Below are 27,037 nucleotides of genomic sequence, written 5' to 3'. Positions count from 1 at the left end.
ATCACAGATGATTGGGAAAGATTCTATACGTTTCATGGAAAGACATCATAACAAATGTGAGGGTATGGGAACTGACAGCAGGATGTTCTAGAAAATACCAAAGAAAGAAGCCTCAGGTGGTTGTGATGTGCATTGTATTTAAGATGGGAAGTGTTGAAATGAGCAAGTGTTGAATTGATTAAAGAAGGGAGAAAAAAAGAAAATGAAGAAAGTCAGGGAAGAACTAGTAGAAGACAGTGACAGAGAATATTGAATGCACTGACAATTACCTAGGAAGAAGTACCAGACCTAGTAAGAGATCATAATCAGTAGAGGAACTGGGCTGCCTGATGTCAGTGGTACTGGAGGAACTAAGGTCTAAGGTAGCATAAGGTTCCTGGTGTTATGTGGCTATTAGATAGCTTTTGGTGGGTTTTTTTTTTTTTTTTTTTTATTCTCACAAAATCCTAATCTCAAGACAAGAAGACTACAGTCCTTACAAAAAGAAAGAATTGTTAACTCTCTCTTCAAATCTACTAGCATTAGTTGGTATATAAATGCATACTCTAGAGTCAGAGCTTTCAAAAAGTATCTGTCAGATACTTTGCTCGTCCAAAATAAGGCTGGAGGAATGTGGATCATTCTAGAGGTTTAACTTTTTTTTTTTTTTTTTTTTTTTTAGGAAAGCCTTTCAAAATGATAACTTGATTCTGTATCTGACATACTTCTTGGGCCATGTCTACACTACCACTTATGTTGGCAAAACTTACGTCACCCAGGGGTATGAAAAAAACACATCTCGAGTGACATAAGTTTCGCCAGCATAAGGGATCGTGTGCACAGAGCTATGTCGGTGGGCTTGCTTCTCTCATGGACATAGCTTCCACCGCTTGTTGGGGGTGGTATAATTATGTTGATGGGAGAGTTCTCTCCCGTTGGCGTAGAGCTGCTACATGAGATATCTTAATAGCAGTGCAGCTTCATTGGTACAGCTGTGCTGCTGTAAGCTCTCTAGTATAAACACATCCTCATTCTTAACCTCTTAATCATTTAAGTGGTTTCCTTATGGGTGTTATATTGGCCTGACTGTTTCATGAGTTAGTGGTCTGTCCTATAAATTATGTTCGTGCATTCTTTTCAGAGAGGATATGTACATACAGTTGTTTACTTTCCAATTTTGTTACCAAACTACATTGTTCAGAATAGCTTTAGAAGCAATTAAGAAACATAGAATTTACTGTGCTGGAGCACACCATTTGTCCATCAAATCTGGTATTCTGCTTGCAGGTCATATTGTCTCTGCAGGTGATCACTGTGTCTTGAAGCATGAAATTTGTTTACCCTTACTTTGCATAACTGCAAATACTGTAATTTATTAGCTGTTTTAAAAATCTGAACATAGTATATGATATATTATTTTCTCAATAGGCCTCAACAAATAATGAAAGTTCTAATCACAGTTTTGGAAGCTTGGGATCTCTAAGTGATAAAGAATCGGAGGTATGTATGTTTACAAAATTAATTACAAGTACAATATTTTAATGCAAACAAAATACTTATTATATGTTCTATTGTAGTTGACACTTTTATATGTAAGCTTTTTAAAGAAAATATAATATTTCTATGTACACAATAAGATTAAAAAGTGCATGTAGTGGTAAAAGCTGAAATTTGTTACACCTTTGGACCAAACTAATTTTTTTGAGATGGAGATGTGTATGGTAAGACTTCATAAAAGTGCTGTCATGGAGTGTCCTGCTTGGAGTGCCCTCCTACAACTGGCTGCGGCATGACAGACATGTCTGCCTCAGTTTCCCCTTTCATAGTCCCAGAAATAGTCCAAATAGTCTTCCAAAGTTTAAATATAGCCTTTGGGGTTCATTTTATTATAAAAGTTCCATGCACATAAACCATAAGAAAACAAGTCCCAATGCCAAGTTCTACAGTTACAGTCCTGTCTCCACACAGTACATCAAGTAGAGCCCCAGCGTCCCTCATCAATGCCCTGGCTATCCAGTGCAACCCCAGTGTCCCTCACCGTGTCCTGGGTCTCCAGCACAGTCCCAGTGTTCTTAATCAGGCCTGGGGTGTCAGCCTTCTCTGGTTTTGAGAGCCAGCAGGAACCTTCCTCTGCTGCATTCAGCCTTCAACCCTCTCCTTTTCTGACGGTGGCTTTCTCACCCAGGAAGGATAGCTGGCTAGCTTCTCCATGGGCTTCCAAGCCCTCAGCCCTTTTCAGGTTCCCAGCACTGGCTTTGACTTCTGATAGTCAGCAGGCTAATCCCTTTGTTGGCTTCCTTGGTAATTCCTCCCTCTTTCCAGGGAGTCTCCTGACTGGCAGCCTTAACTCACTAGGTCTCCCTCTTGCTGGGGCTCTTCCTCCCTCAGATTCTCCCGGTTTCTTTGTAGTACCATGTGCTGCCTGGCTCTCTTAACTGGCCAAACTGTGGGCACCTGTTCAGGCACTGGAGAGCTGGATCCTGCTTAATTTAGTGGGGCCAGCCATCCTGTGAAAACCTCCTTTGGACCTGTGTTCAGAGAATTTTCATTTTTTAGCTTATGTTGGTTCTGCAATGTATCGTGAAAGGTTAACTACGTTTTATATATAAATAATAACTGTATTTTATCTCAGGCCTGTTATTAAAAAAAAGGGAGAGATACTGTGCTATGCCTCTAAGAGCAGCTGGGGGAAAGATTAAGACCACCTTTGTGCCCCCCTGATCCTGGGAGGCTTGGGCAGGTGAGGTCCCTAGCATAACTCAAACAGCTCTGGAGGATCTGTCTGAGTTACAACAACGTCCTTGGGTTTCCCTGTGCATTGGAGTGCTGTCCAGAAACTGCATAAGTCTGAGTGCTGTGGCCCTGTCATTGAAATGCCCTTATGGTAGGACTCGCAGGTGAGAGCGGGGGCCTCAAAGTGGTGGTCTTCACAATGCCTGCACTCGGGAAATCCCCCCTTTAGAGCACTTGCATACCACTTCAGCCCTTTTACCACTGGGGGGGACAGCATGAGGGTTAGACTCTCGCCCCAAGACTTGATATATAGCGATGCTACATGATGATTAAGATTAAGATTCTGTCACAGGTATTTTTAATAAAAGTCAGGGACAGGTCGCAGGCAATAAACAAATATTCACAGAAGCCTGCAGCCTGTCCCTGACCTTTACTAAAAATACCTTGTGCGGGGACAGGGACAAACAGAGTGCTGACCGCTGCTGCTCCAGCCCCAGAGGGGCTGACCCAATCCCAGCTACTGCTCCAGCAGGTGAGGGACCGGTCAGCTGTTCCGGTGGCCCTGCTCCAGAAGTCCTGGACGCTCTGGAAATTTATGGAATCCGTGACCCACGTGACTGTCATATCCTTCATGAAGATAAATTCATATTTTGGAACTAAGAATGGTGTGTATAGCTTGCTAAATTTTTACCTTAAGGCAGTAAAACTTCCACCAGCACAGGGAAACCTCCTTAGCCACTGTTTAGTTGTAGCTGTATAAATACTCTTAAAACTTAATTAGTTTGCCAGTATTTATTATTCTGAGAAATACAGAAATGTGTTCAAAGATCAGACATTAGATCACTTTCCACTTCTAAAACCCTTTTTCTTCATAGTTTATAATATCTATAGCATCTGAAACCAAAATTTTTACCACCTTTATTTTTTTTTTCTTTTTGTGTGGTGTGCAAACTAGTTTTCTTATTGTAAGGATGAGTTTCTGGAGTTTTGGCAACATTTTTTCCCCAAAAAGTATTTTATAGGAAAAATTATAGGTTTTTTCACGTAGGGAGGAATACCTATATAAAAATTACATGGACTTTGTAAATGAGATATAAAAGAGTGGAGAAGAGCAGGAGTAAATTTGCACCTGTCATGCTTTGAATGTTTTTTAATATCGTTCAAATTAGAAACAGCTTAGACTTTTTCACATATGAAGTGAGGTACTGAACTTTTAGTCTGTAATTTCAAACATAAGCTCTTTCTGCTCCTGGCTCATTAGCCCTATAAAAATGACAAATCAATTTTCAGAATTATTCCAACACTGCTAGTTCAGTTGTCTCCCTCATCTGTCCAGTCTTTGCCTTGAATCACTGTGAAAATATACTGCATATCACTAAATGTTAGTGCACTTCTGACATTCTGACCAAATGTGGGGTCAGTCAGTTGCCATTAATGGAGAGAGAGACAGAGCTCTGGAAAGGACATTGTTGCGCCAAGTGGTTTTTGGATATCTAGCTCTCTGTTGCGCATCTTATATTAGTATAGTTGTATGGACCCTCACGCTCCAGAGTAGTGTGGCAGAGGGCTCTGACTCATTGGGGATTCCCTTTTCCAGAGAAAATCTGCAGTCAGCATGAAGGACAGTGCAAGTGATGGAATCTTCTCTTATAGTAAATTCGCATTTGATAAATATTAGTGGGTCTCTTGTGCACCATGTGTTCCAGTACAGTTAATCTGTACTTTTTTAATTGGACCTTGTGATGGGGATGTACTAGGCCCTTCAAGGCTCCCTACTGGACTTACCACATAACAGTTATAAATAGTTTTTAGTTCTTAAATAACCTATTGATTGATAGTTTTAGAATAGAATCAGATTACAGTCCCTCCCCCTCCCCCCTGGTCCAGTGTTCAGGTACCGGGCTATGCTCAGAATTCCATGCTTCAAACTATGCATCTCCTGCCCGCAATTCTTCTTGGTCAGTGATGACTATCAGTGCTCTCTCTACTGCCTGGAGGAAGCTCACATTGTGGCTCAGTACAGTGTTTGCCAGTCTTTCCCCAGTTGTACCTGAGAAAGTGGGCACTTCGCCTCCGCAAGTATCTCCTGGACATGGCCATTAGACCCCAGTCGGACCCAGGCCAGGGAACTCCCCCATACATCATCCTGAATCAGCAAGGAGTGCGCCTCCTGCTGCAAAGTCTGCCTCTGGTGCTGGAGAATCCTCTCCCACAGATTCTGTGATGGTGCCTAGTTAGGAAGCACTGTCATAAACATGGGACTAAGTCTTCCTCTAAGTCCACTTCAGAAAAATCAGACATCCCATCCACCAGCATTGCCTCTGAGGACTCAGTACATACTGTCTTAAGTCCCAGAAACTTTGGGCTCCACTGGTTCCAGGCTGTGTTCCATCGGTACCACCATTTCCAGCTCCTCACAAGACCCAGGACCCCCTGTCACCTGCAAAGACAAAGTTTCCTTACACGTACACCCCAAATTTATCCCTGTAGTAGTTAGTTTCACCTTAAATAATCCATTCACTTAACTTTCATTCTTTCTGGAACTGCACACTCCCTCGATGTGTGATGAGCTTTGGCCTTTTACCTGAAGAGAACAAGACCAGTCAGGACGTCCCTGAGACTGTTTATTGCGATAACAGAGAGAGTTGGGGGCATGTCATCTCTACCCAGAGAATTTCTAAATTGGTATCCGGGTGCATTCTTCTGTCAACTTTTGAATCTTCCTCCCCCTACAGGGGTGTGAGCTCACTCCACAGAGCACAGCAATCATGGCATCTCTTCAGGATATACCCTCCTAGACCTCTGTAAAGCTGCTATGTGGAGTTCCATCCACACATTTTAAAAGCATTACGCCCTGGTGCAGGACTTGGCTGCTGATGCCTCCTTTGGAACGGTGGTCCTCTGCTCAACCCTACTGTCCTGATCCTTGCACCGTCCTCCTACTTAGGTATTGCTTGTCAGTCACCCACAGTGGAATACAATAGGGACCATCACTTGAAGAAGTGGTTACTTACCTGTAACTGGAGGTTCATTGAAATGTGTGGTCCCTGTGTGTATTCTACTACCTGCCCTCCTTCCCTTCTGCTTTGGATCTTTCTGATTCATGGTGGAGAAGGAACTGAAGAGGTGGTTGATCTGCCCTGCCCTTTATTGCCTTGATCAGAAGCATGAGGTGAGCCTGGGTGCATGCACAGACCAACAGATACTATTTTCAAAGTTCTCTGATTCTGGGTGCATGATGCGCATGTCTAACCCACAGTGGAATACAGGTACGCACCATACATCTAGAAGAACCTCCAGTTACAGGTATAACCTTCTTTTTCACAGTACACAAAAGTTCAGACATGTATTAGGTTGCAGGATGCTGAATAAGTTCCACCTTGTCTAGACTGGAAATTTGTCCTGCTTACAGCCATAATTGGTCTGCCATTAGTTTAACTGCACTGGTATAACCCTTAAAATGGACAAGCAAAGCCACTACTTGCATCACTGGAGCTCACCCCATTTTTAACATGGGTAGGCTTGCCTGCTGTAAATAGCTAGCTTTGACCATCTACACCAGATATTGCACTGGGTAGCAATACCGATGGCTATAATCCGGGCAAATCTCCAGTCTAGACAAGTCCTTTATCTAGTATGCACCAAACCTAAGTATGGGTATCTTGAACTCTTTGGCTGGAATGATAGTTTGCTTAATCTGAATTGTTGTCACATGTTGTATTGCTAATTAGAAGCATTGCTGCTTAGCTAGGAGTGCTTTCATTTTAGGATGCGTTTCATCATGTCCAGGTAACTTAAACCTTAAGGAAATATGTTTTTATAATTAACAAGGTAGAGAGCTCAGATTCTGCCTAAGCTGCTGAAGCTTATTTCAGTTGTCTAGTAAGTATGTGTCCCTTCCAAAACAGGTTCCCCAAGATGGCTGTAGTATACCAAGTTTACCAGTCACAAAGAGGATGTGGATCCCAAGTCTGACATTGTTTGTTTGTTCACCCCTTTGAATAATTTTGCTAGCCAGATAAATTTTGTATCTTGTCCTTCCAGGATGCATTTTCTTGGCATTAATAAATAGACGATTTTCTTGGCCAGAGGGGTGTGACTGCCTATATTTTTTATTTATGGTTTTTCACAAGAACAAAACACTCAATTTTCTGCTGTGGCAGTCCACTTAAGAGAAAAGTCTTAATTCTCTGGCTTTTTTTTGTCCATCTTTCTGGCAAAGGAGAAAGATATAGCATTACAATACTGCTTTCTCATTTTATCTGGTTAGATAGAATTAGAGGGTGGCATAGATCTAGCTCTGATCTTTGTTTATTTTGTTTGAATCCCCTGAGAGCGATTGTGTAACTTCCAGAGTACTGGTAAGCAAAAATTGCCCAACTTTCAGTTATAGAGCCTTTTGGCTAACTGACAGCCGTGCAAACTCAATGTTGTGTCTAAAAGTTCAGCTATGTTCATTCTGGCTTGTGCATCATAACTAGTTAGAGAATCTCTGGGACACTGTCTATAATTGGGCTAAACAGGTTAATTTAAGGCCCAGTTTGGCCTCTAGTTGGTACTTAAACAGTTCTGTTGGTGACACACGGCTTAGACTAGTGTTAATCCTCCCAAAGCAGTACTGGTTCTTAAGTGCTAAAAAGAGTAAAAACTAGTAACGATGTAAGTAAAAAAAGAGAGAGAGAGAGAGACAGACAGACAGCAGAAAAACTTTTGAATGTATGCCAGGAGCAAATCTGATAGGTAAGAAGTTGCTATTTTAAAATTTCTTTTCTAACTATAACTGCATGTTGAAGATCTTGCATTGTCTGAGACATGGAGTATGCTCTACTTGGGTAGTATCTCAGTTTTTCAAATAGAAAATTTCATTAAATTTTTATAATCTATTTACCTCTTTCTAGTTAATCTTGAAGGAAATTTGTAAAAAATTCTAGAAAGCAACTGAGTGTTACTGCTAGTTGTAGAAATGCCTAATTAACTTGTTAATGGCACTACTTGGAGAACTATTAACAGCTATACAAAGAAATTAATGGTGCTGCCTGGTAACTCATCCGATGAAGTGAGCTGTCGCTCACGAAAGCTTATGCTCAAATAAATTGGTTAGTCTCTAAGGTGCCACAAGTACTCCTTTTCTCTTTGAACAATAGTGCAGTGGTGTAGGTTGGAAGTTAAGGGAGATGACAGTGGAAGTGTTCCATTGCACGCTGGAAATTATGCTACGTTGTTGCAATTCTGTGAAAGAAAAACATAATCCTATATCAGGGTGGTGCCTATTATCTAGGACAGAGCTTCCCAAACTTTTCTTGTTGCGTGTCCCCTTCCAGTAGTACCAGCTGCCCACAAACCTCTACCCTTCTCATCACTGGTACTTTGTGTTTTTTTTCTTAACACTACCTGTCTTTAGCCATCTGTCCATATTTCACTGTTACATAAAGATATAGTTATAGTGCAGGGGTAGGCAACCTATGGGACGCCTGCCGAAGGCGGCACGCAAGCTGATTTTCAGTGGCACTCACACTGCCTGAGTCCTGGCCATTAGTCTGGGTGGCTCTGCATTTTAATTTAATTTTAAATGAAGCTTCTTAAACATTTTAAAAGCCTTATTTACTTTACATACAACAATAGTTTAGTTCTATATTATAGACTTATAGAAAGAGACCTTCTAAAAATGTTAAAATGTATTACTGAAACGCGAAACCTTACATTAGAGTGAACAAATGAAGAGTCGGCACATCACTTCTGAAAGGTTGCTGACCCCTGTTTTAGTGTGACATACAACCAAAAAAAAACCCTGACTAAGTTCTGAGCTCTGTAAGACTGGACAATTGCTGGGTAACTAAACCTCCGCTGTACGGTGATTGGAGGTGGGGGCTCTGTACATCAGTGTCTGGGTGTATCTGTGTTCTCATTGTTACGTCTTGAAGTAAATTAACTACCATATTTATATACAACAAATTCCCACTGAGTTTTAAAGCTTTGTCTCAGTAGCCTATTATGAAAATGCAATAAGTAAAATACAGTCCACCATTACACAATTCCTCCTGTGTACCCCCCAGAGATGTCTCATGTACCACAGTTTGGGAACCCCTGATCTAGGATCTTTTATGACCTCCATCACCGGAGATCAGCGGTTCTCAAACTGTGGGTTGGGACCCCAAAGTGGATCGCGACCATATTTTAGTGGGGTCGCCAGGGCTGGCATTAGACTTGCTGGGGCCTGGGGCTGAAGCCAACGCCCTAGGGCTTCAGCCCTGAGAAGCGGGGCTCAGGTTACACACCCCCGTCCCCCACAGGGCTGAAGCCCTGGGGTAGGGTGATCATCCATCCCATTTTTTGGGACTTTTTCTTATATAGGCGCCTTTTACCCACCCACCCCTTGTCCCGTTTTTTCACAGTTGCTATCTGGTAACCCTACCCTGGGGCTTTGGTCCCCCCACTGCCCTGGGCGGTGGGGCTCGGGCTTTGGCCCCCACGATCCTCCTGGGGTCGTGTAGTAATTTTTGTTGTCAGAAGGGGGTCACGGTGCAATGAAGTTTGAGAACCTCTGCCATAGATTATTTGAATGCCTCAGAAACACTGATGAATTTATCCTCAGAACACTCTTGTGAAGTAGGAAGGTCCATTATCCTCAATTTACATATAGGGAACTGAGACACACAGAATAAGTGATTGATCCAAGGTCACACAAGAAGTCTGTGGCAGAACTGGGAATTCAACCCAGATCTTCTGACACGAAGTACAGTGCCTTAATCACAAGGCCGTATTTCCAAGGCTGGGGTGATTATTTCTAAATTGTAAAGTACCTTTGTATATTGGATTCTTAAAAGAAAGTAACAAAAAAGCCCCCAAAATTCAGCAACCACACATTTAAAAAAAAAAAAATTTAAAGGGCCCTAAGCAGAGCTATTCACTGCGTTATGTCTTCTGCTGGAGGTTCCTTCCATGTTCTCTGAAAGATAATTTCTGGATTTCTGCCATGCCAAGTCTTTATATTTTGCAGCTGTGATGATTCATAAAAAAAATTAAGTGGAGGATGTCTTTACATTTTGAATGAGCAATCAGAAAAATGGTGGCACTAAATAAAGGAATGTGCTTTCTTGACCCATTTTTCACAAGGTGTTACATTCTCTTCAAAGAGTTTGTAGTTATGCCAGATATTATGATGAGAGATTGTAGCATTTTACTCCTTTAAATAACATCTGGTTTGTTTTCACACTAAATGTAATATTTTAAAAGAATAAATTTAAACTTTTAATGTTACATACAAGGGTTTTTGAAATGGTGTCATAAGAGTTGGTTATGGTAGACAATTTGTCATATGAAAGGTAAAGTAGGAGCTTGAAGATATATTCATAAGGTGAGCGGTGCTTCCCTTTGTGATGCTGAGACCTTAACTGTATTGCAACAGATTGTGAAAAATAATGTAGAAATTTAGATCTTGATTAGAAATGCAATACTAATATTAGTTTATGTAGTGAGAATGTTAGTTTATTATCAAACTCTGATGCAGTACTGATGCAATCACGCTATGCTTTGTTAGTGATAACATGGTATATAAAAATATATCTGTATTTGACATTTTTAAATTTCTCAATGCATGACATACTTTTCCTTTCTTTTTCCAGTGTATATTTATCTCCTGTTTTGTATGCCAGACAAGGATGCAGAAAATATAGTAGAATTTAGAAATTAATCATTTTTCTATGTCACTAATACGAGTATTAAAATCTAGGATTTTGGAATAGCAGAATTTTAATAGAGATGCCTTGCAAATATAGGTTCTGATCTGCATGGGTGGACCTCAGTTAATTTGGTTGGATTCCACCCATGCGGATCAGATTGCAGATTTGGTGTGACAAAGAAAAGACAATTTAGTAAATGCTGTATTTCTTGTACTACTTTGATACAAAATAGTCACATATAATTTTACTGAATGTTTGTTCCTGAAAACTATACCTGTATTTCAGTGTCCTTTTACATGTGAATGACATAAGTTTACTAGATTCTGTTCACGTTTAAGGTATGTAGATTTTGATTGGAGTACAGATTGGCTATGTGCAATTCATGGTTAATCTTAAACTGAGTTCTGTGGATTTTGAGTGCTTCTGATAGTGTATGAATACCTTGGTCTTTCCCACCATTATAAGTTTGTATTTTCTATTCTCTGCAGATAAAGAATTCTTTAAAACTCTTTTTATAGTCTTTGGCTGTCAATCTGAGTGGTGAAGGGGGTGATATTTAGGGGGGAAAGTAAATTTAAAAAATATAAACACATTAATTATACATAGGAAAAATTTAATGATTATTAAAAACTGAAAATCTCAGCACCATTAAGTGCTGTAGAGAGGGAAAGACATTACATATTTAAGACACAAATAGTACAAATTGGTGGTTTTCCACATTTTTTCTTTGAAAAAATTCTATATGCTACTATGAATTGTTCTGCAAGTAAATATAAAATATTTATATAGATCTGTATTTCTATCTTAACCCACAATTTTGGAAAGAGAGAATAATTATTTTAGAGACAGACTATTACAAATGAATACGTTTTATAAAAGGAAATATTAAGGCCAAAATTAAAAACTATCAAGCCAAGACAGAAACAAGTGGTAAACCACAAAATACACAGGTAAACTAGGGCCTGAACCACATAAAGTATAGTATAGGGGTCTTGCAATATGCCAGGTTTGTGTTTTTCTTCATAGTTCTGGAATCTGATATTGGTGGCTTTCTAAAAATGTTTTTTCTTGTTTGTAAGTTTTGCTGAAGTTTTATACGTGAAGGCAGCTTTATTATTTGGGGAGTGTTCACCAGGAAGATATTTCCCCAGCTTCATAGCTCTTGAATTTGTTGTAATTCGTATGGTTCCATTAGAAGATGAAAGGTGCTGCTTGGTTTCTGGAAAACATTTTGTGGTGATTTGAGCTGATATGCCCAAGTTTTGCGTATGCATTGTGCATTATCATATGAATATTGTATTTACCAAAAGTGAAAATTACCTCCAGTATAATTTTAGACATCTTATTAGAGTGCTAATACTGTTTGCAGTTTAAGGTTAAACTAAACAAAACGAATGAAAAGGGTTAAAAGAAAATTGAAATATTTTTCTACAAATCATTGGAGTTTTGATTTTTCAAAATGAAATTTAAATTCCTACGGAGGTTTATAGATGAGAAAGCTGATAGTTATTCTGCAATTGGAAAATTAACTTTTTGGGAAATTTGAAATGATTGTGTAGACATATTTAATAGTTGTAAAGAATGTACAATTTTAAAAAAATATACTTTGGCTATTTAAGATGCTGTATTAAAATGCTAATAATGGAATAACAAATTTGAGAATAAAATCACTTAACTATTTTCCAACAAAACTGAAAGCAGAAAAGGAAAGAGGAAAAGATTACTTTTTAATGTCATCAATACTTGGTTAAATCTTGTCAATTTATCACTTAACAACTTGCTTTGTTCGCAGAATGTTCATTAAATGTTTAGACTGAACATAACTTTAGATAACAGTGCATCACTCAACAGCATAATATAGAGAAACATTTGTAAGCATCATGTTTCTGTAGAAAGATACATTCTGAAAATAGCTTTGACAAACTTTTATTCTTATATCAAAACTGTGCAGTATATGGAATTCAGTAGTGTCCAGAGCTGTCAGCCCGGACTTGGGCCCCTTTCAACTGGGCAGTGTACAAATATAGTAAAAAAGCAGACTTTGACCATAACACCTTATTATCTCATTTAAAACTATAGTAGAACCTCAGTTACAAACATCAGAGTTATGAACTGATAGATTAACCACTCACCTCATTAGAAACTGGAAACATGCAATCAGTATGGTGTTAAACATAAGCTACTAAAAATATAAAGGGAACGTTTAAAAAAAAGATTGACATGGTAAGGAAACGGTTTCTGTGCTTGTTTCATTTAAATTAAGGTAGTTAAAATAAACATTTTTTCTTCTGCATAGTAAAGTTTCAAAGCTGTGTTAAGTCAAGGTTCATTTGTGAACTTTTGAAAGAACAGTCATAACGTTTTGTTCATAGTTACAAACATTTCAGAGTTACGAATAACCTCCATGCTCAAGGTGTTCATACCTCTGATGTTCTACTCTAAACACAACAAACAGGTGTAATAAACCTTATGAAGGGAAGGAGTACAGGAGTAAGTACTCATATTGTCATCTTTTTCCTTCAGTTAAAATCTGAAATGATATTCCGGCTGAACTGAAACCATGTTTTATGAATGAGATTTTTTATTTATTGCATGTAACAATAATATAAATAAGTAGAGCTGTTGCTGGATCAGATTCTTTTGCATTTAAAGACATTAATTTGCTTTTTGTAGACTCCGGAGAAGAAACAATCAGAACCTTCCAGGGGAAGAAAGAGGAAAGCAGAGAATCAGAGCGAAAGCAGCCAAGGTACACCAAACGTTTTTTGAATTATAGCAAATCAGTTAAGTATTACATGCATTTAGTCAAATTATATTTGCTTGAACACATGAAATTTAGGGTTTGTCTGCACAGTCCTGCAGTGCAAACTATGGGGGTATGAATTGCAGTGCACAGTAAAGTGTTATACTGTAACTGTCCTGTGTAGACCCTGCTAGCGCAAACTAGAAGGTTCCTAGTTCGTGTTTCAAAGAGGACTACATCAACGCAAACCAGGTATCTTTTAGTTCATACTAGCAGGGTCTACACAGGACAGTTACAGTGCAACATTTTAGCACTCACTACAGTTCATGCCGGGTAGCCTGCATTGTGGGGCTGTGTAGACAAGCCCTTAGACAGCCTTACAGAGTTCTACACTCATTGCCTGAGACAAGTGATGTTTTTAGCTGGTGAATAAAATATATCTTTTTCCCCATTATCAGTCTTGGGTAGGTACAGGCAAGTAGATTCTGTATCTGAGCTGTTAATTGTGTAAAAGAATTTTGTATGGCTGCACATAGCTCTTGCCATTATGACATTCTACCTGTTTGTTCAGAACTGCAGCAATTCTTCTCACTAGTATGCCTCTGCAGTTCCTTTTCTTATTCCAGCTGATAAGGAGGAATTCATGGTTTTAAAGTTTTCATTTGCTTGCTCTTCAGATAAATTGCCATTATCCTGAGTGACCTTTTTCCATCCAACAAATGTTCATAGGGGAGGATTAAATAGTTGGGGGATCAGTAGAGAGAAATAGATAACTTACATCTGATATGACTTGACTTTGACTTGAATCCAGCCATAACTGTTACTATCCAGTGGCTGTTTGGCCTTTGTGAAATGTGTGGTGCTCTCAGTCCATTTCCTAGTGGACAATATATATACTTGTTCCTCAAAACACCGTCATGATACTTACCAACTGGTACTCTTTTAGACAAGTATGGGGTTCATTGAAATATCCTGTCCCATTTTAAGGTGACTTTTTTAGGGCAGGAATGGTGGAGACTCATAAGTCTCTGGGTAACTATCTAGCATATAAAGAAAAAGTAGTTGTGAGAATGGGCCTAGTTTATTGTTTTGGTGTTCCATTTGAACTAATAAATATCCCTTTAAATGCAAATATATAAGCCAGGAGCTAGGAGCATTGTTCATTTGCCTCTTGGTCATTTACTGTGTTTTTTATTTTATATTTGTGGTTGGTTCTTGTCTTGCCTCTGAGTTGATACCTGAATACTTTACCTGTTCTAATCACTGGTAGGCCTTTTGACGTGGCAGTTCAAACTATGTAGAAATAATTCTAATGATCAAGATTGCTATTTTAAAATACTGTGGCTTAGCTGCCACTAGCACCTGATTTTCCAGCCAAGAGTATATATTCCATTCTGAGCTGAGTGGTGTAGGTTTTAGACTCGTTGGTGATGTACACCTGGGCAATCCGCAAACTTGGACTCTGGCAACTGAGGGAACAGAATGTCAGCTGATTAAAAGGAAATTAGAGCCAACTGTGAGGGCTTATGGGGTTTGTTCATAAAGACAATGTAGTTGGATGTTCCCCTTCCCTTTACCAGAGTGATTGATAAAGCATGATCTGCCCAGGAAATTACTTGGGAAGGAGAAGGGGTTTGGGGTCTTTAAATACAGAGCCTTCTTGGGAGCAAAGATAAAGAACTCCTTCAAATGGATGTTTAATAAATTTCTTCAATCCAAAAATACCAATTTGTGACTGCATAGTTTAATGTTAACATGGTTTTAAGTCACTTGATAAATCACAGTCACTTGTTTGGGTATGAAAACTTATGTCTCTGGGACTGATTTCTATTAAATATCTCTGGTCTCCTTGAAGCTACAGTGGCAATATTTCACACATACAGATAAATAAGTTGGGAGTTTTTCTTGTAATGTCTTGCCAAGACCTGAATTTTGGGTTTTATATGTTCGCTGCAATAGCTGATGACATCACCGACATATAAAACAATGGAGGCAGCTGCATTCCTTATAATGCTTTAGATGTTAATGTTGTTAACTGTTACAGAAGATACTCTGAAAACTAGAATAAATAAATTAAATAACTGGCTTGCATTATAAAACAATCTTTTTATCCATTTCTTTTAATATTTAAATTATTCTAGGAAATTTTTTAGTATTGTCCTCAAGATTAATTTCTCCTCTAGCTACTTATGCATGGTGTAAAGTATAATGCAGGCAGTCTAACTTTGTCTTGCAATATTTTTTTTTGTACATTTTTCAGGGAAGTGTAGGCTATCCCTTCCCATGTTAAGCCAAAAAAGTAAAGTGTAAGATATGTTGCTTTAAAATGTTTAGGTGATCATTTTGATTTGAGTGTTTACTGCTATTTAAATGTATAATTTATTTTGTTCTTAAAAAAAAAAAAAAGTTTCAGACAATCTGACACTCTCCTCTCACTTGACTCTTGGTCTCTTAACTGTTGTGATACAGTCATCTCACAGAGGCTTTGCCTATTATAAACTTTTTTGGGAAATTTCCCACTGCTGCTTTTCTAGTGCTCCCATCATTGCTGCCCCTCATGGAGTGGAACAAGTGGTAGTAAAAGCAGGAAATTTTAACCATTTCTTAGAGCAGACAACCTGGTAATAAAAGCTCTTATGCCCTGTTTACCATGTTGTTACTGCCCATAGAACTTTATAACTACAATGTATCCTAATGTAGACAAGGCAGTAGTGTCCTCCATGCTAGATAGGACAGAATTTCAAATGTGAAAAACAAGCAGAAAAAAATCTGTTTGTAGCATAGGATCACCTTTCTGGCCTTATGCATTATAAAGAAGCAAAGGCGCAAAGCCCAGTTTTTTTCCTTACAGATCACTTTTAATGCTTCTCAGCTGACAAACTCCTTTCTTACCCATCCAGGTCAGCTTTTAGATAATTGGCAAGACTGGTATGGATATGGGGAAAGTGATAAAATGGTGCATTTGTTTAAAAATGTAATAAACCATCTCCTTCTTTACTGAAACCATGAAGAGTAGGGGGTAGGTAAGTGTAGGGAAATGGCTTTTATGAAAGAGACACTTGCAGTATGTGCTGGAATCCACTAAACAGTGTCATTAAATGCCATCTTGCTTAATTAGGGTGATTCTAAGGGAACAGGTTTGTTTAATATGTTTCAAAAACTGTAAGAATTGGTTAATGGCAGAATAAGTCAATATAAGTTGCATTGTACACTGTAATAACTTAATGTGTTGTTGAGCTAGTTATCACTGAGTTGTCCCTCAGCATGATAATTACAATACATAAATACAATACATAATTACAAATGCTGTTGTGTTCTGTTCAGGTGTGTACAGATTTGTTACCATAAGTTTCCTTCTGGTTCTTTCCTTTGTTCGCATCTTTCTGTTTTCCTGGTCTCTTATGGCTTCTCAATAAACCATCTTGCCCCTAATATGTCTAAATATATAATGATTTGTATGCTTTGTAAAGGCAATTAATGGAAATAAAGGAATATCTCCTAGCATAATGTATTTCTAGGTGTGTCTGATAATAGGTTTGAATGCTTAATTTGAAACAGCTGTATGTCTACCATGGTGTGACAATTAATGGGGTCTACAGTAGTTGTAAGAGACAGCTGCACCTTCATGGTAGTGCTTACCTGAAACCAATGAACAAAAACCTCTAGAAGCTTAATGGCTGAAATATCAAATGCATTTTTTGTGGAAAACAAATGCATATGTATTTCTTTTTTTAAAATAAATTTTCTGTGGCTTGGTTTCCCAGTGTGGTTCCACAGTTCTTCTGGTGTCAGGAAGTGGAAGAGCAAAAGATAGGCAGTCTCCCTCCCCTTTAAGGCACTGTTCCCAGTCTCTTCCTTCCTCTCAGTGAGGAAAACAAAAAACGCTTCACACTGATGTGTTGTCTTTAGACTTCAAGCACAGGCACTATGAAAGATAGCACAGAGGAAACAGACAGACACCCTCGAAGTGGAAAGTGTAGCCTGAGAGTGGGTGCTTCCTGCGGATCATCACTGCAGGGCCGGTGGGTCTGAATTGTCTAGTCAGCAATTCAGCAGTCCCCTGTCTTGCCAGTGGGAGCACACCTGTATTGCGTGGCTTTCCCTCGCTTTTAGAGCACTCCCACTAGATTCATTTTAGAGAAAATGCCTAGAAGAGCAGGGGAAAAAGAGCTATGGTGCTTCATCCAGGTCCCTTACCTATTCCTTCCTTTGTTCTGAGGGGGAGGCAGAGATGCTTAATCTTGAGACCATTGCATGGACCAAAAAGAATACAAAGCCCACCTGCTCTCTGTACTGAAGGACTCTACCCTAATTTACCCCAAGCAGTTCACTACACTCACTCCTTTGGAGCTTTTCTCTCCCACTCCCTCCTCAGTAACCTACCTTCTCTCTTTAGGCTCCACTAGAGATGCACAATGAGGACCCATCCCACTGGGACAAGTTCCTTAGGTTTATGTCCTATCTTAGGCCTCCTGTGAAGTCCCTGAGTCCTCAATAGGGTGCTCAGTGCTTTGCTCAAACCTTGTTGAACTCTTAGCTTTGGTGCTTCTTACTGTGCTTTCCTTGAAAGTGGAATTCTTTAGTCGAGGTCGCCTTCACCTGACAGGGCTTATGGCGTTTGTTTGCCATCAACACTCTCTTGTTTTTCTTAAGGAAAAATTAATGCTTTGCACTTGTTATAGCTTCCTTACCAAAGCAGTTTCTTCTTTTCACCTGAACCAGGAGATTTCCCACCCCAACCCCAACTTCTGTCCGATCACCAAAGCCCAGAGGAAATCCCCTGACACTGTGTGGATATATGTGGGACAGTGAAGGTGTACCCTGTCTCAAACACAGGAGTTCAGAAAGTCTCATTCCCTCTTCGTGCTCCGAGAGTCCCTGCAATTGTTTAAAGCCTCTGATTAACTTCCCCTGCTGGAATCTGTTGTTGCATTTGGAGACTCTCCTGCATCTGTTCTGTCAAAGCCGTGTCTACTTCCATAGCTGAGAAAGAAACCTCCATAGATGACTATGCATGGCAAAGACTCGCAGCTCTATCTGCAGTCACCTTCACCAAGCACTAGAGACTGGATCTGTCCTCTTGGTCAGAGCATTCTAGTCATTCCTCTGAAGATTTATGACTGACTTGCAAGGGGAAAAGAGCTATCATCATCTCCACAAGGTGATACTCATTCTTTCTACTCTCTGTTCAGCCCCTTTGCACCTTTATATTGCCCCAGCTATCACAGCCTACTGAGTTAGCTGGTCAGTAATTTATTGTTGCCTCCATAAATTGGTACTGTACTTCTAATTAGATTTTGTCCTCACTGTTTTTGCCCACTCACGTTCAGGAACTGAGCAAAGGGACTAGTATAGAAAGTGAGTTGTAGGCTAACCAGATTTGACATTTTTGGCAAGTCGTTAACTGGTGAGCCTGGAGACAGAGTGCCTAAAAGGTGGAGGAACTTGGCACCAAAACTCTTGCCTGCTGACGTTAATGATGAACATCTCATCATGTTAGATGGGGATAGTCTTGTGGCTAAGGCACTGGAGTAGGAATTAGGAGATATGATTTAATTCCTGGCTTCTCTGCTACAGACTTCTTGTGAGAGTTGAACAGGCCATTCTCTCTGTGCCTCAGTTTCCCATTTGTGTGTTTTAAAAAAAAAGCATAATTATACTTCATTGCCGTATGTGGATGATGTGAAAATAAATTAGTCAAAGTGCATGGAGTTCTCAGATGCTGTGCTGATGGGATGCCTTACGAATATCTAGATAGAAAGATCACACATTGGCTCACCAAGCTGCAGAAAACTGCTTAGCAGATTCTAAGACTTTATTTGACATACTGTATACTTTTCACCTCCATAGTAAGTATAGCGGTCTATTTTTGTCACTTCTAACGTCTTTAATTTTTTCTTTAACTTCAGGGAAAAGTATTGGGGGACGTGGTCACAAAATTAGTGACTATTTTGAAGTAAGTTTTTTATTTATTTTGAAAATTACTTTTTTGACTTCTTTAAGATTGCAAGTAACTGTATAAGATACTAAATTTAGTTAAATTCACAAGCATAAATGTAAAGAGTACTGTACTACTCAGGCAACAGATTTGTTTAGATTGTCACCTGTCTTAGAAACACAAAATGCATGGCTTTTTATACAAAAGTAACACATACAAGTCATGTCTACGCTGTGAGCTAGCAATGTCTTTTAAATGTTACATTATTTTTACTAGTGTGGACAGGAGCTCAGTCTTTGAGAGAATAGTGATCTTTAATAGACCTTTTTATTTTTAGATCTAACGCTTATGGTGGGATGTTATCTTGGTCTTGCTGGAGCTGAAAAAGGATGAGGGGAATGGATGGTTTAAAATGAGTAGTTTTTAAAATGTCTTTGGAGCTGTTTGTAAAATTTATATTTAAAAATTAAAGCTACGTCTTGAATAGTGGTTTTTGGGTTTTTTGGGTTTTTTTTTTTGCACTCTCCTCCCTTTAGACATATAGGTTGTGCAGTAATACAGTAAGTGATACTTTTTTTTTTTTTGCCTTACAGTCGATTTTCGATAAGAAAGTTAACTAATTCTTTGGCCATGTTTCCTCTTCAGTACCAAGGTGGAAACGGCTCCAGTCCTGTAAGAGGCATATCTCCTGCAATCCGTTCTCCTCAAAATTCACATTCACATTCCGCCCCTTCTTCTGTAAGTTTGAACTATTAATCTGTTCAATTTCAGCATTCAGTTCAAAAGTTTTCAGTCACTGAAAATAGCCTTAATTGGGAATCACTGATTATAAATAATCACTGTAAATAGTGAAACTTTCTAAACTTACTTTCAGAAAGAAATCTATAATACTACTTGTTTGGTTCAAAGAAATAAAGTTCAAATTTTTAAAAATGCTTTCAGTAAATTTTAGGTGTATAAACTAGGATTACTGTCTGATTGAAACATTGTTGTAAAATTGGAAGGGAAGCTCCAAGTTAATTATTACACTGTATAACTTCAGGTAACTGGTCACCAGGTATGGGTGGTTGTTGAATTCCAAGTCATTTATTTAAAATAAATTCATAACTTTTTCACTAAGTAATTTCAAAAACAGGACATAATAGCATCTGTTCACAAATACCCTACACACATTAAAAAAATATTTCTTACTCCTTTTTGCTAGGAAGGAATAGTGAGCAATCCAGGTTATTTTATTATAAGCAAAGATGCTGATAAACCAACAGATTCTAGTTAAATTTAAATACATGACTACTGTATCACATATAATTCTCTTTACTAGTAATGTTTTGAAATGTGAAAGTTGGGATTTAATTTGAAAATAAATAGTTTCCGCTCATATACAGGCTTGCAGTGTTAATGTTGGACTTGCCTTTTTTTAACTCAGGGTGGCAGGACCATTTCTGGACAACTGCACTTTATTCTACTTGCTATCAGCTTCAGAATTTGAACTCCAAACTTCCCTTACGCTCTGTTGCTCAGGAAATGTTTTTTGAGTTTCGCTATATATTAGGGCTGTCGATTAATCACAGTTAACTTATGCAATTAACTCAAAAAAATTAACTGTGATTAAAAAAATTAACCGCGATTAATCTCACTATTAATAGAATACCGATAAAATTTATTAAATATTTATGGATATTTTTCAACGTTTTCAAAAATATTGATTTCCATTACAGCACAGAATACAAAGTATACAGTGCTCACTTTATATTTTTATTACAAATATTTGCACTGTAAAAATGATAAACCCAAAAGAAATAGTATTTTTCAAGTCACCTCATACAAGTCTTGTAGTGCAGTCTCTTTATTGTGAAAGTATAACTTACAAATGTAGATTTTTGTTGTTGTTACATAATTTCATTCAAAAACAAAACAGTGTAAAACTTCAGAGCCTACAAGTCCACTCAATCCTACTTCTTGTTCAGCCAATGGCTAAGACAAACAAGTTTGTTTACATTTACGGGTGATACTTCTGCCTGCTTCTTATTTACAAAGTCACCTGAAAGTGAAAACAGGCATTCGCATGGCACTTTTGTAGCCAGTGTTGCAAGGTATTTACGTGCCATATATGCTAAACGTTCGTATGTCCCTTCATGCTTCAGCCACCATTCCAGAGGACTTGCTTCCATGTTGATGATGATCATTTAAAAAAAACAGTGCGTTGTGACTGAACTCCTTGGGGGAGAATTGTATGTCCCCATCTCTGTTTTACCCGCATTCTGCCATATATTTCCTGTTATAGCAGTCTGGGATGATGACCCAGCACATGTTGTTTGTTTTATGAACACTGTCACTTCAGATATGGCAAAACACAAAGAAGGTACTAATGTGAGATTTCTAAAAATAGCTACAGCACTCGACCCAAGGTTTAAGAATCTGAAGGGCTGTCCAAAATCTGAGAGGGATGAGGTGTGGAGCATGCTTTTAGAAGTCTTAAAAGAGCAACACTCTGATGCTGAAACTACCTAACCCGAAACACACACACGCACAAAATTAACCTTCTGCTGGTGGCATCTGACTCATGATGATGAAAACGGACTGATGAATGTTCACTCTGCTTTGGATTGTTATTGAGCAGAACCCGTCATCAGCATAGATGCATATCCTCTGGAATGGTGGTTGAAGCATGAAGGGACATATGAATCTTTAACGTATCTGGCATGTAAATATCTTACAATGCAGGTTACAACAGTGCCATGTGAATGCCTGTTCTCACTTTCAGGTGACATTGTTGTGATGTGTTCGGTCACAGAGACCCCCTTGGGACTGTCACCTGATGTGCTGAAATGACCTCTGAGCCCATTTTCCCTGATGGCTTGGGACTCCAGAACCCTGCCTTGTTGAGCCAGACTCTCCAGTCAGCTGCAACAGAGGCTCATGCCTGAACCGTGCCTCCAAAGCTGCAGGCTTTAATTGAAAACCACTCAACAGGTTACCTGTCTCCAGCACCCAGACACGCAGCTCCCAATGGAATCCAAACCCCAAATAAATCCATTTTACTCTGTATAAAGCTTATACAGGGAAAACTCATAAATTGTCCGCCCTCTATAACACTGATAGAGAGAGATGCACAGCTGTTTGCTCCACCAGGTATTAATCACTTACTCTGGGTTTAATAATAAACAAAAGTGATTTTATTAAAATAAAAAAAGTAGGATTTAAGTGGTTTCAAGTAATAACAGACAGAACAAAGTAAGTTACCAAGCAAAATAAAACAAAGCACGCAAGTCTAAGCCCAATACATTAGGAAACTCAATACAGGTAAATTTCACCCTCAGAGATGTTCCAATAAGCTTCTTTCACAGACTAGACTCCTCTTAGTCTCAGCCCAGTCCTTTCCCCGGTGCAGTCCTTGTTCCAGCTCAGGTGGTAGCTAGGGGATTTCTCATGATTGGCAACCCTTTTTGTTCTTTTCCACCCCCTTTTATAGCTTTGGCACAAGGCGGGAATCCTTTGTCTCTCTCTGGGTTCCCACCTCCTTCTAAATGGAAAAGCACCAGGTTTAAGATGGATTCCAGTACCAGGTGACATGATCACATGTCACTGTAAGACTTCATTATCCATTCTTTCAGGGTTGGCCTGCAGGTACCCAGGAGGGTTTGTGAGTAAACAGAGCCATTTGCAACCAGTTGTTCTAGCTAATGGGAACCATCAAGATCCTAAGCCACCATTAATGGCCCACACTTCGCATAATTATAGTAGGACCTCAGAGTTAACTTCATATTTCTAGTTTAGCTACACGAATGATACATACATACAAATAGGATGAACACACTCAGTGCATTATAAGATTTGTAATGTTACCTTACAAGAGACCTTTTGCATAAAGCAAATTCCAGTTACATTATATTCGCATTTCAAGCATATTTTCATATAGCATATGGAGTGCAACGTCACAATTTGTAAACAAGAAGCGGGCACCATTATTTCCTGCAAATGTAACCAAACTTGTTTGTCTGAGCGGTTGGCTGAAGTAGGACTGAATGGACTTGTAGGCTCTACAGTTTTACATTGTTTTGTTTCTGAATGCAGTTTTTTTTGTACATAATTCTACGTTTGTAAGTTCAACTTTCATGATAAAGAGATTGCAATACAGTATTTGTGTTAGGAGAATTGAAATATGCTATTTCTTTTTTTACAGTGCAAATATTTGTATTCAAAAATAAATAGAAAGTGAGCACTGTACACTTTATATTCTGTGTTGTAATTGAAATCAATATATTTGAAAATGTAGAAAACATCCAAAAATATTTAAATAAATGGTATTTTATTAACAACAGTGCGATTAATCGCGATTAATTTTTTTAATTGCTTGATAGCCCTTCTCTCTCTCTGAATGTGTGTGTGTGTACGCACACACACACTCTCTCTCTCTCTCCTTCCCCAAAAGTGATTTCTCTTAGAGGTTTCAGACTGTTGTCTCAGTGATGTCTAGTTCCATAATATACAACAGGTTTCCCCTGTTCTGGGCCCTCTGATGTTAGAGAAGCCCTCCAAAACTAAAGGAAACCCAGCTTAGTTATTTTTGAGTTGTCAAACTTAGTCTAAGGCTTTATGAACACTGGAAACTGAAAAAAATACACACACACACACACCCCCAAACGACAAAAGTTTGGCCGACGAAAAGCACTAGTGTGAACAGCACTTTGTTGGCAGGAGCACTCTCCTGCCGACAAAGCTACCGCTGCTCATTGAGGGTGTAAGTTTTTTGTCGGCGGGAGAGCTCTCTCCCACTAACAAACAGCAGCATCGCTGCGCGCCTTTTAGTGGCACAACTGTAGCAGCACAGCCATGTCACTAAAAAGTGCGTAGTGTAGACAAAGCCTCACAAAAATCTAGCTGAGGGACATTGCAAAAGGTTGCAAACTTATGATACTAGTTGCTACCAGACAAAAGTTGTTAGACTTGGTATACAAGAGTCATTATTAGATCAGCTTTGTTCATACTATCTAACTGCTGTGGTTGATGCCAATTTTTTTTTTTTTATTGAGCGTTAGTGTGAATTGATATGTATTGTGACTGTTTCTGCAAACTTTATTCTATTCCTCTTAAGGTAAGTAACGGTCTTTAGAAATTTTCTAATAGCTCCTATTCCACAGAGAGTAAGACTAAATCTCTCATCCTTTTCCCTGGAAATAGGATCTAATCTTAGTTCTTTTAGAGTATGTTGCATCCTCTCCAAAATACATATGTCATTAACTGCATGGTGAATAGCTAGATACAGTACTCCAAAGATAGATCTGTCATATAGTTAAAAAGTATGGTCTTTCCTTGTTTTGTATTTTAGCTTGCTAATTACAACCAACGGTCAAGTAGTTATTTTCACAGGATTTTGAGATACACATCCAAAATACTTTCACTTTGCAATCTGAGTATTTCAATTTGAAACTGATATCTTTTGTTTATGTATTTTAGGTTCAACAGAATAGTCCTTCTCCTACGGCATTAGCTTTTGTGGACCACCCTGTTACACAGCCAAAACAGTTATCATTTAAAATTACTCAGGTAAACACTTTTGTGTAGACACTTCCCATGTTCTTTTTAGAATACATGAAAACACTGATCAGTGACCATTTATTTCCGTGCCTGATAACTGGTTCAAGACCAGTAATTACAAAATTTACAGGTTCTGCAAGCATTTGTAGTGGTCTGCAAAAACATTTCTGTTTAAATAAATAAATTGTGAGCTGCTAGTCATTCTGATTACCATTTTGCTTTTTATGCTCATATAGCACTTCATGAACCATTAGAGTTAGATGAATGCTTTTTACCTTTTGCTCAAGATTCAGGTTGTCATGTGATCTTAAAAGTGTTGGTTTCTAGCTCTATCAGTATTTAAGATAGCAACCACTGTGGCAATGAGATATGGTCAGATACAACATGGCCTTTCAGAGCTAAAAGTCAAAGTTCTTTGTCAATGAAAATGGCAATCCTTTTTATGCCCTGAAGCACCCTTATTGTTGAACCGCTGTTTCGTCTGGCATGTCCAGCCCAGTCCTCTGACCCTCTCTCTTTCACAATTGGTTAGTTTAAAACTTCCTTCCTTAGAGGGATACCATTTCAGACCAAACAGATACAATTTAACACAGTATTATTATTAGACTTTTTCGTTCAAGCCATTTTGTGTTTATCCCTTACTGGAAAAGAAAATTAATTGCTCTTTAATAGATTGGCTTTCAATTAATGAAGAACTTTATCAGTTAAAGTGGTTCGTCCAAACTCTTAACTCAACCCAGCCTGTTAATGGACAAAGACAATTACAATAATTTAAAATAATTAACAACATTGATACAAAAATGAGGAAAATCATGTGTTACAGCTGCCAAAGAATGGAATTAAATATTTGAAAATGTTTTTGTTTAGACTGATCTCACGATGCTGAAATTAGCTGCACTGGAAAGTAATAAAAATCAAGACTTGGAAAAGAAAGAAGGTCGTATAGATGATTTGCTCAGGGTAAGTGTAAAAGACTGAGTAAAAGATGTCTATTTAAAATATCGGTTAGTGATGGTGTATAGAAAATATTTGTACTGCCATATAAAGCTGAAAATATATTAAAGTTTTAATATAAACATATGACAGAAAACACCAGATCTGTAAAGATTAAAATATTCTATAAAATCTGCATAAGTGCTTTTTCTGAGAAGCAGCATATACTATAAGCTCACTTCATCCGATGAAGTGAGCTGTAGCTCATGAAAGCTTATGTTCTAATAAATTTGTTAGTCTCTAAGGTGCCACAAGTACTCCTTTTCTTTTTATGGATACAGACTAACACAGCTGCTACTCTGAAACCTAGCATATACTATGTGATAACTAAGTGCATGAATCTCATTTTTTTTCTGCTTCAGCATTTAAAAGAAACATGTCTTTGGCACATCTAACTATTAAACATGGTTATAGACGTCTTGAGGCTCCAGACAAGGGTGATATTGTATAAGGCAGTGTGTTAATTTAATTTCTTTGGCTTTTTACAAATCTTGATATATTTTCACATGACAGATTTCTTGCTTTAATTGTAAAGTAAAGCATTCCTTAGTAGGACAACTTATTACTACCTACGTTTTCAAGATTACCATGACAGAAGTACCGTGGGCACAAAATAACTGCCTATAATGAGAAAAAAATGAAGTACTTTGGAAAGTTCCTGTACTAGAGTAAGGGGGGTTGGGGTGGTTATACTCCAGAAGTAGTTGGGTTGCAGAGGTAACTATATCAACAACTAGACAAACAGGATGTGACAAAAAGCAGACAACAGTGCGCAGATGCAACAAATAGAAACCTTTAAAGGAGATGAGTAAAAGGGATTGTAATAACTTCACAAATTGTATATGTCTTATCTAATTTATGTTCATGAAATCTTGTATGTTTCTGTTTTTACCTGCTAAACTGTGTAGAAGTAATAAAGATAACACTGCAAAAATTCTAGTATGTTATAGCTAGAACAACATAACTTCAGTCTTCTGAGGTCATAATATGAATACAAAGAGCATGCTTTAAACTTTTCACTCCCTTCCACTCCTCAGATATTTTTTTAATTTGTCAGTGTGAATTTTTATTTTACTGCGGGTTATGAAAGAGATTATTGTATTTCCATTTGATTCCTGTATGCATCCGATGAAGTGAGCTGTAGCTCACGAAAGCTTATGCTCTAATAAAATTGTTAATCTCTAAGGTGCCACAAGTACTCCTTTTCTTTTTTCATTTGATTCCTGAAATCCTTTATGTGAAGAGGAACTGGAGCTAGAATTGAGCTTCCTATTTAATATTGGAAGGGTGGAAAAGTACTAGTGCTAATGTACTAGATAAGATGTATTTATTTACATATTTTATCTGATAAAATGCATCTGACACTTAAATATGAAGATACAATTCAAACCTGTGTAATGTTAGGTAGCATTCTGGTATTCAGCTTCCAATGAT

The 27,037-nt window shown here is 38.3% G+C and overlaps 1 protein-coding gene across 1 annotated transcript in view; it reads left to right on the top strand.

The window, feature by feature from the left end:
* Window positions 1-27,037, top strand: part of TLK1 (tousled like kinase 1) — a 132,682-nt gene that overhangs the window by 51,878 nt on the left and 53,767 nt on the right. The window contains 6 exon segments of the mRNA XM_037912070.2: window positions 1,408-1,479; window positions 13,065-13,140; window positions 19,044-19,090; window positions 19,718-19,810; window positions 24,530-24,619; window positions 25,478-25,570. Of these exon segments, the coding sequence (XP_037767998.1) occupies window positions 1,408-1,479; window positions 13,065-13,140; window positions 19,044-19,090; window positions 19,718-19,810; window positions 24,530-24,619; window positions 25,478-25,570 (471 nt within the window).

The sequence above is a fragment of the Chelonia mydas genome, chromosome 11 (assembly GCF_015237465.2).
Source record: "Chelonia mydas isolate rCheMyd1 chromosome 11, rCheMyd1.pri.v2, whole genome shotgun sequence".
Lineage (NCBI taxonomy): Eukaryota > Metazoa > Chordata > Testudines > Cheloniidae > Chelonia > Chelonia mydas.
Note: the sequence above shows the minus strand (reverse complement) of the source record. Positions and strands in the feature narration are given on the sequence as shown.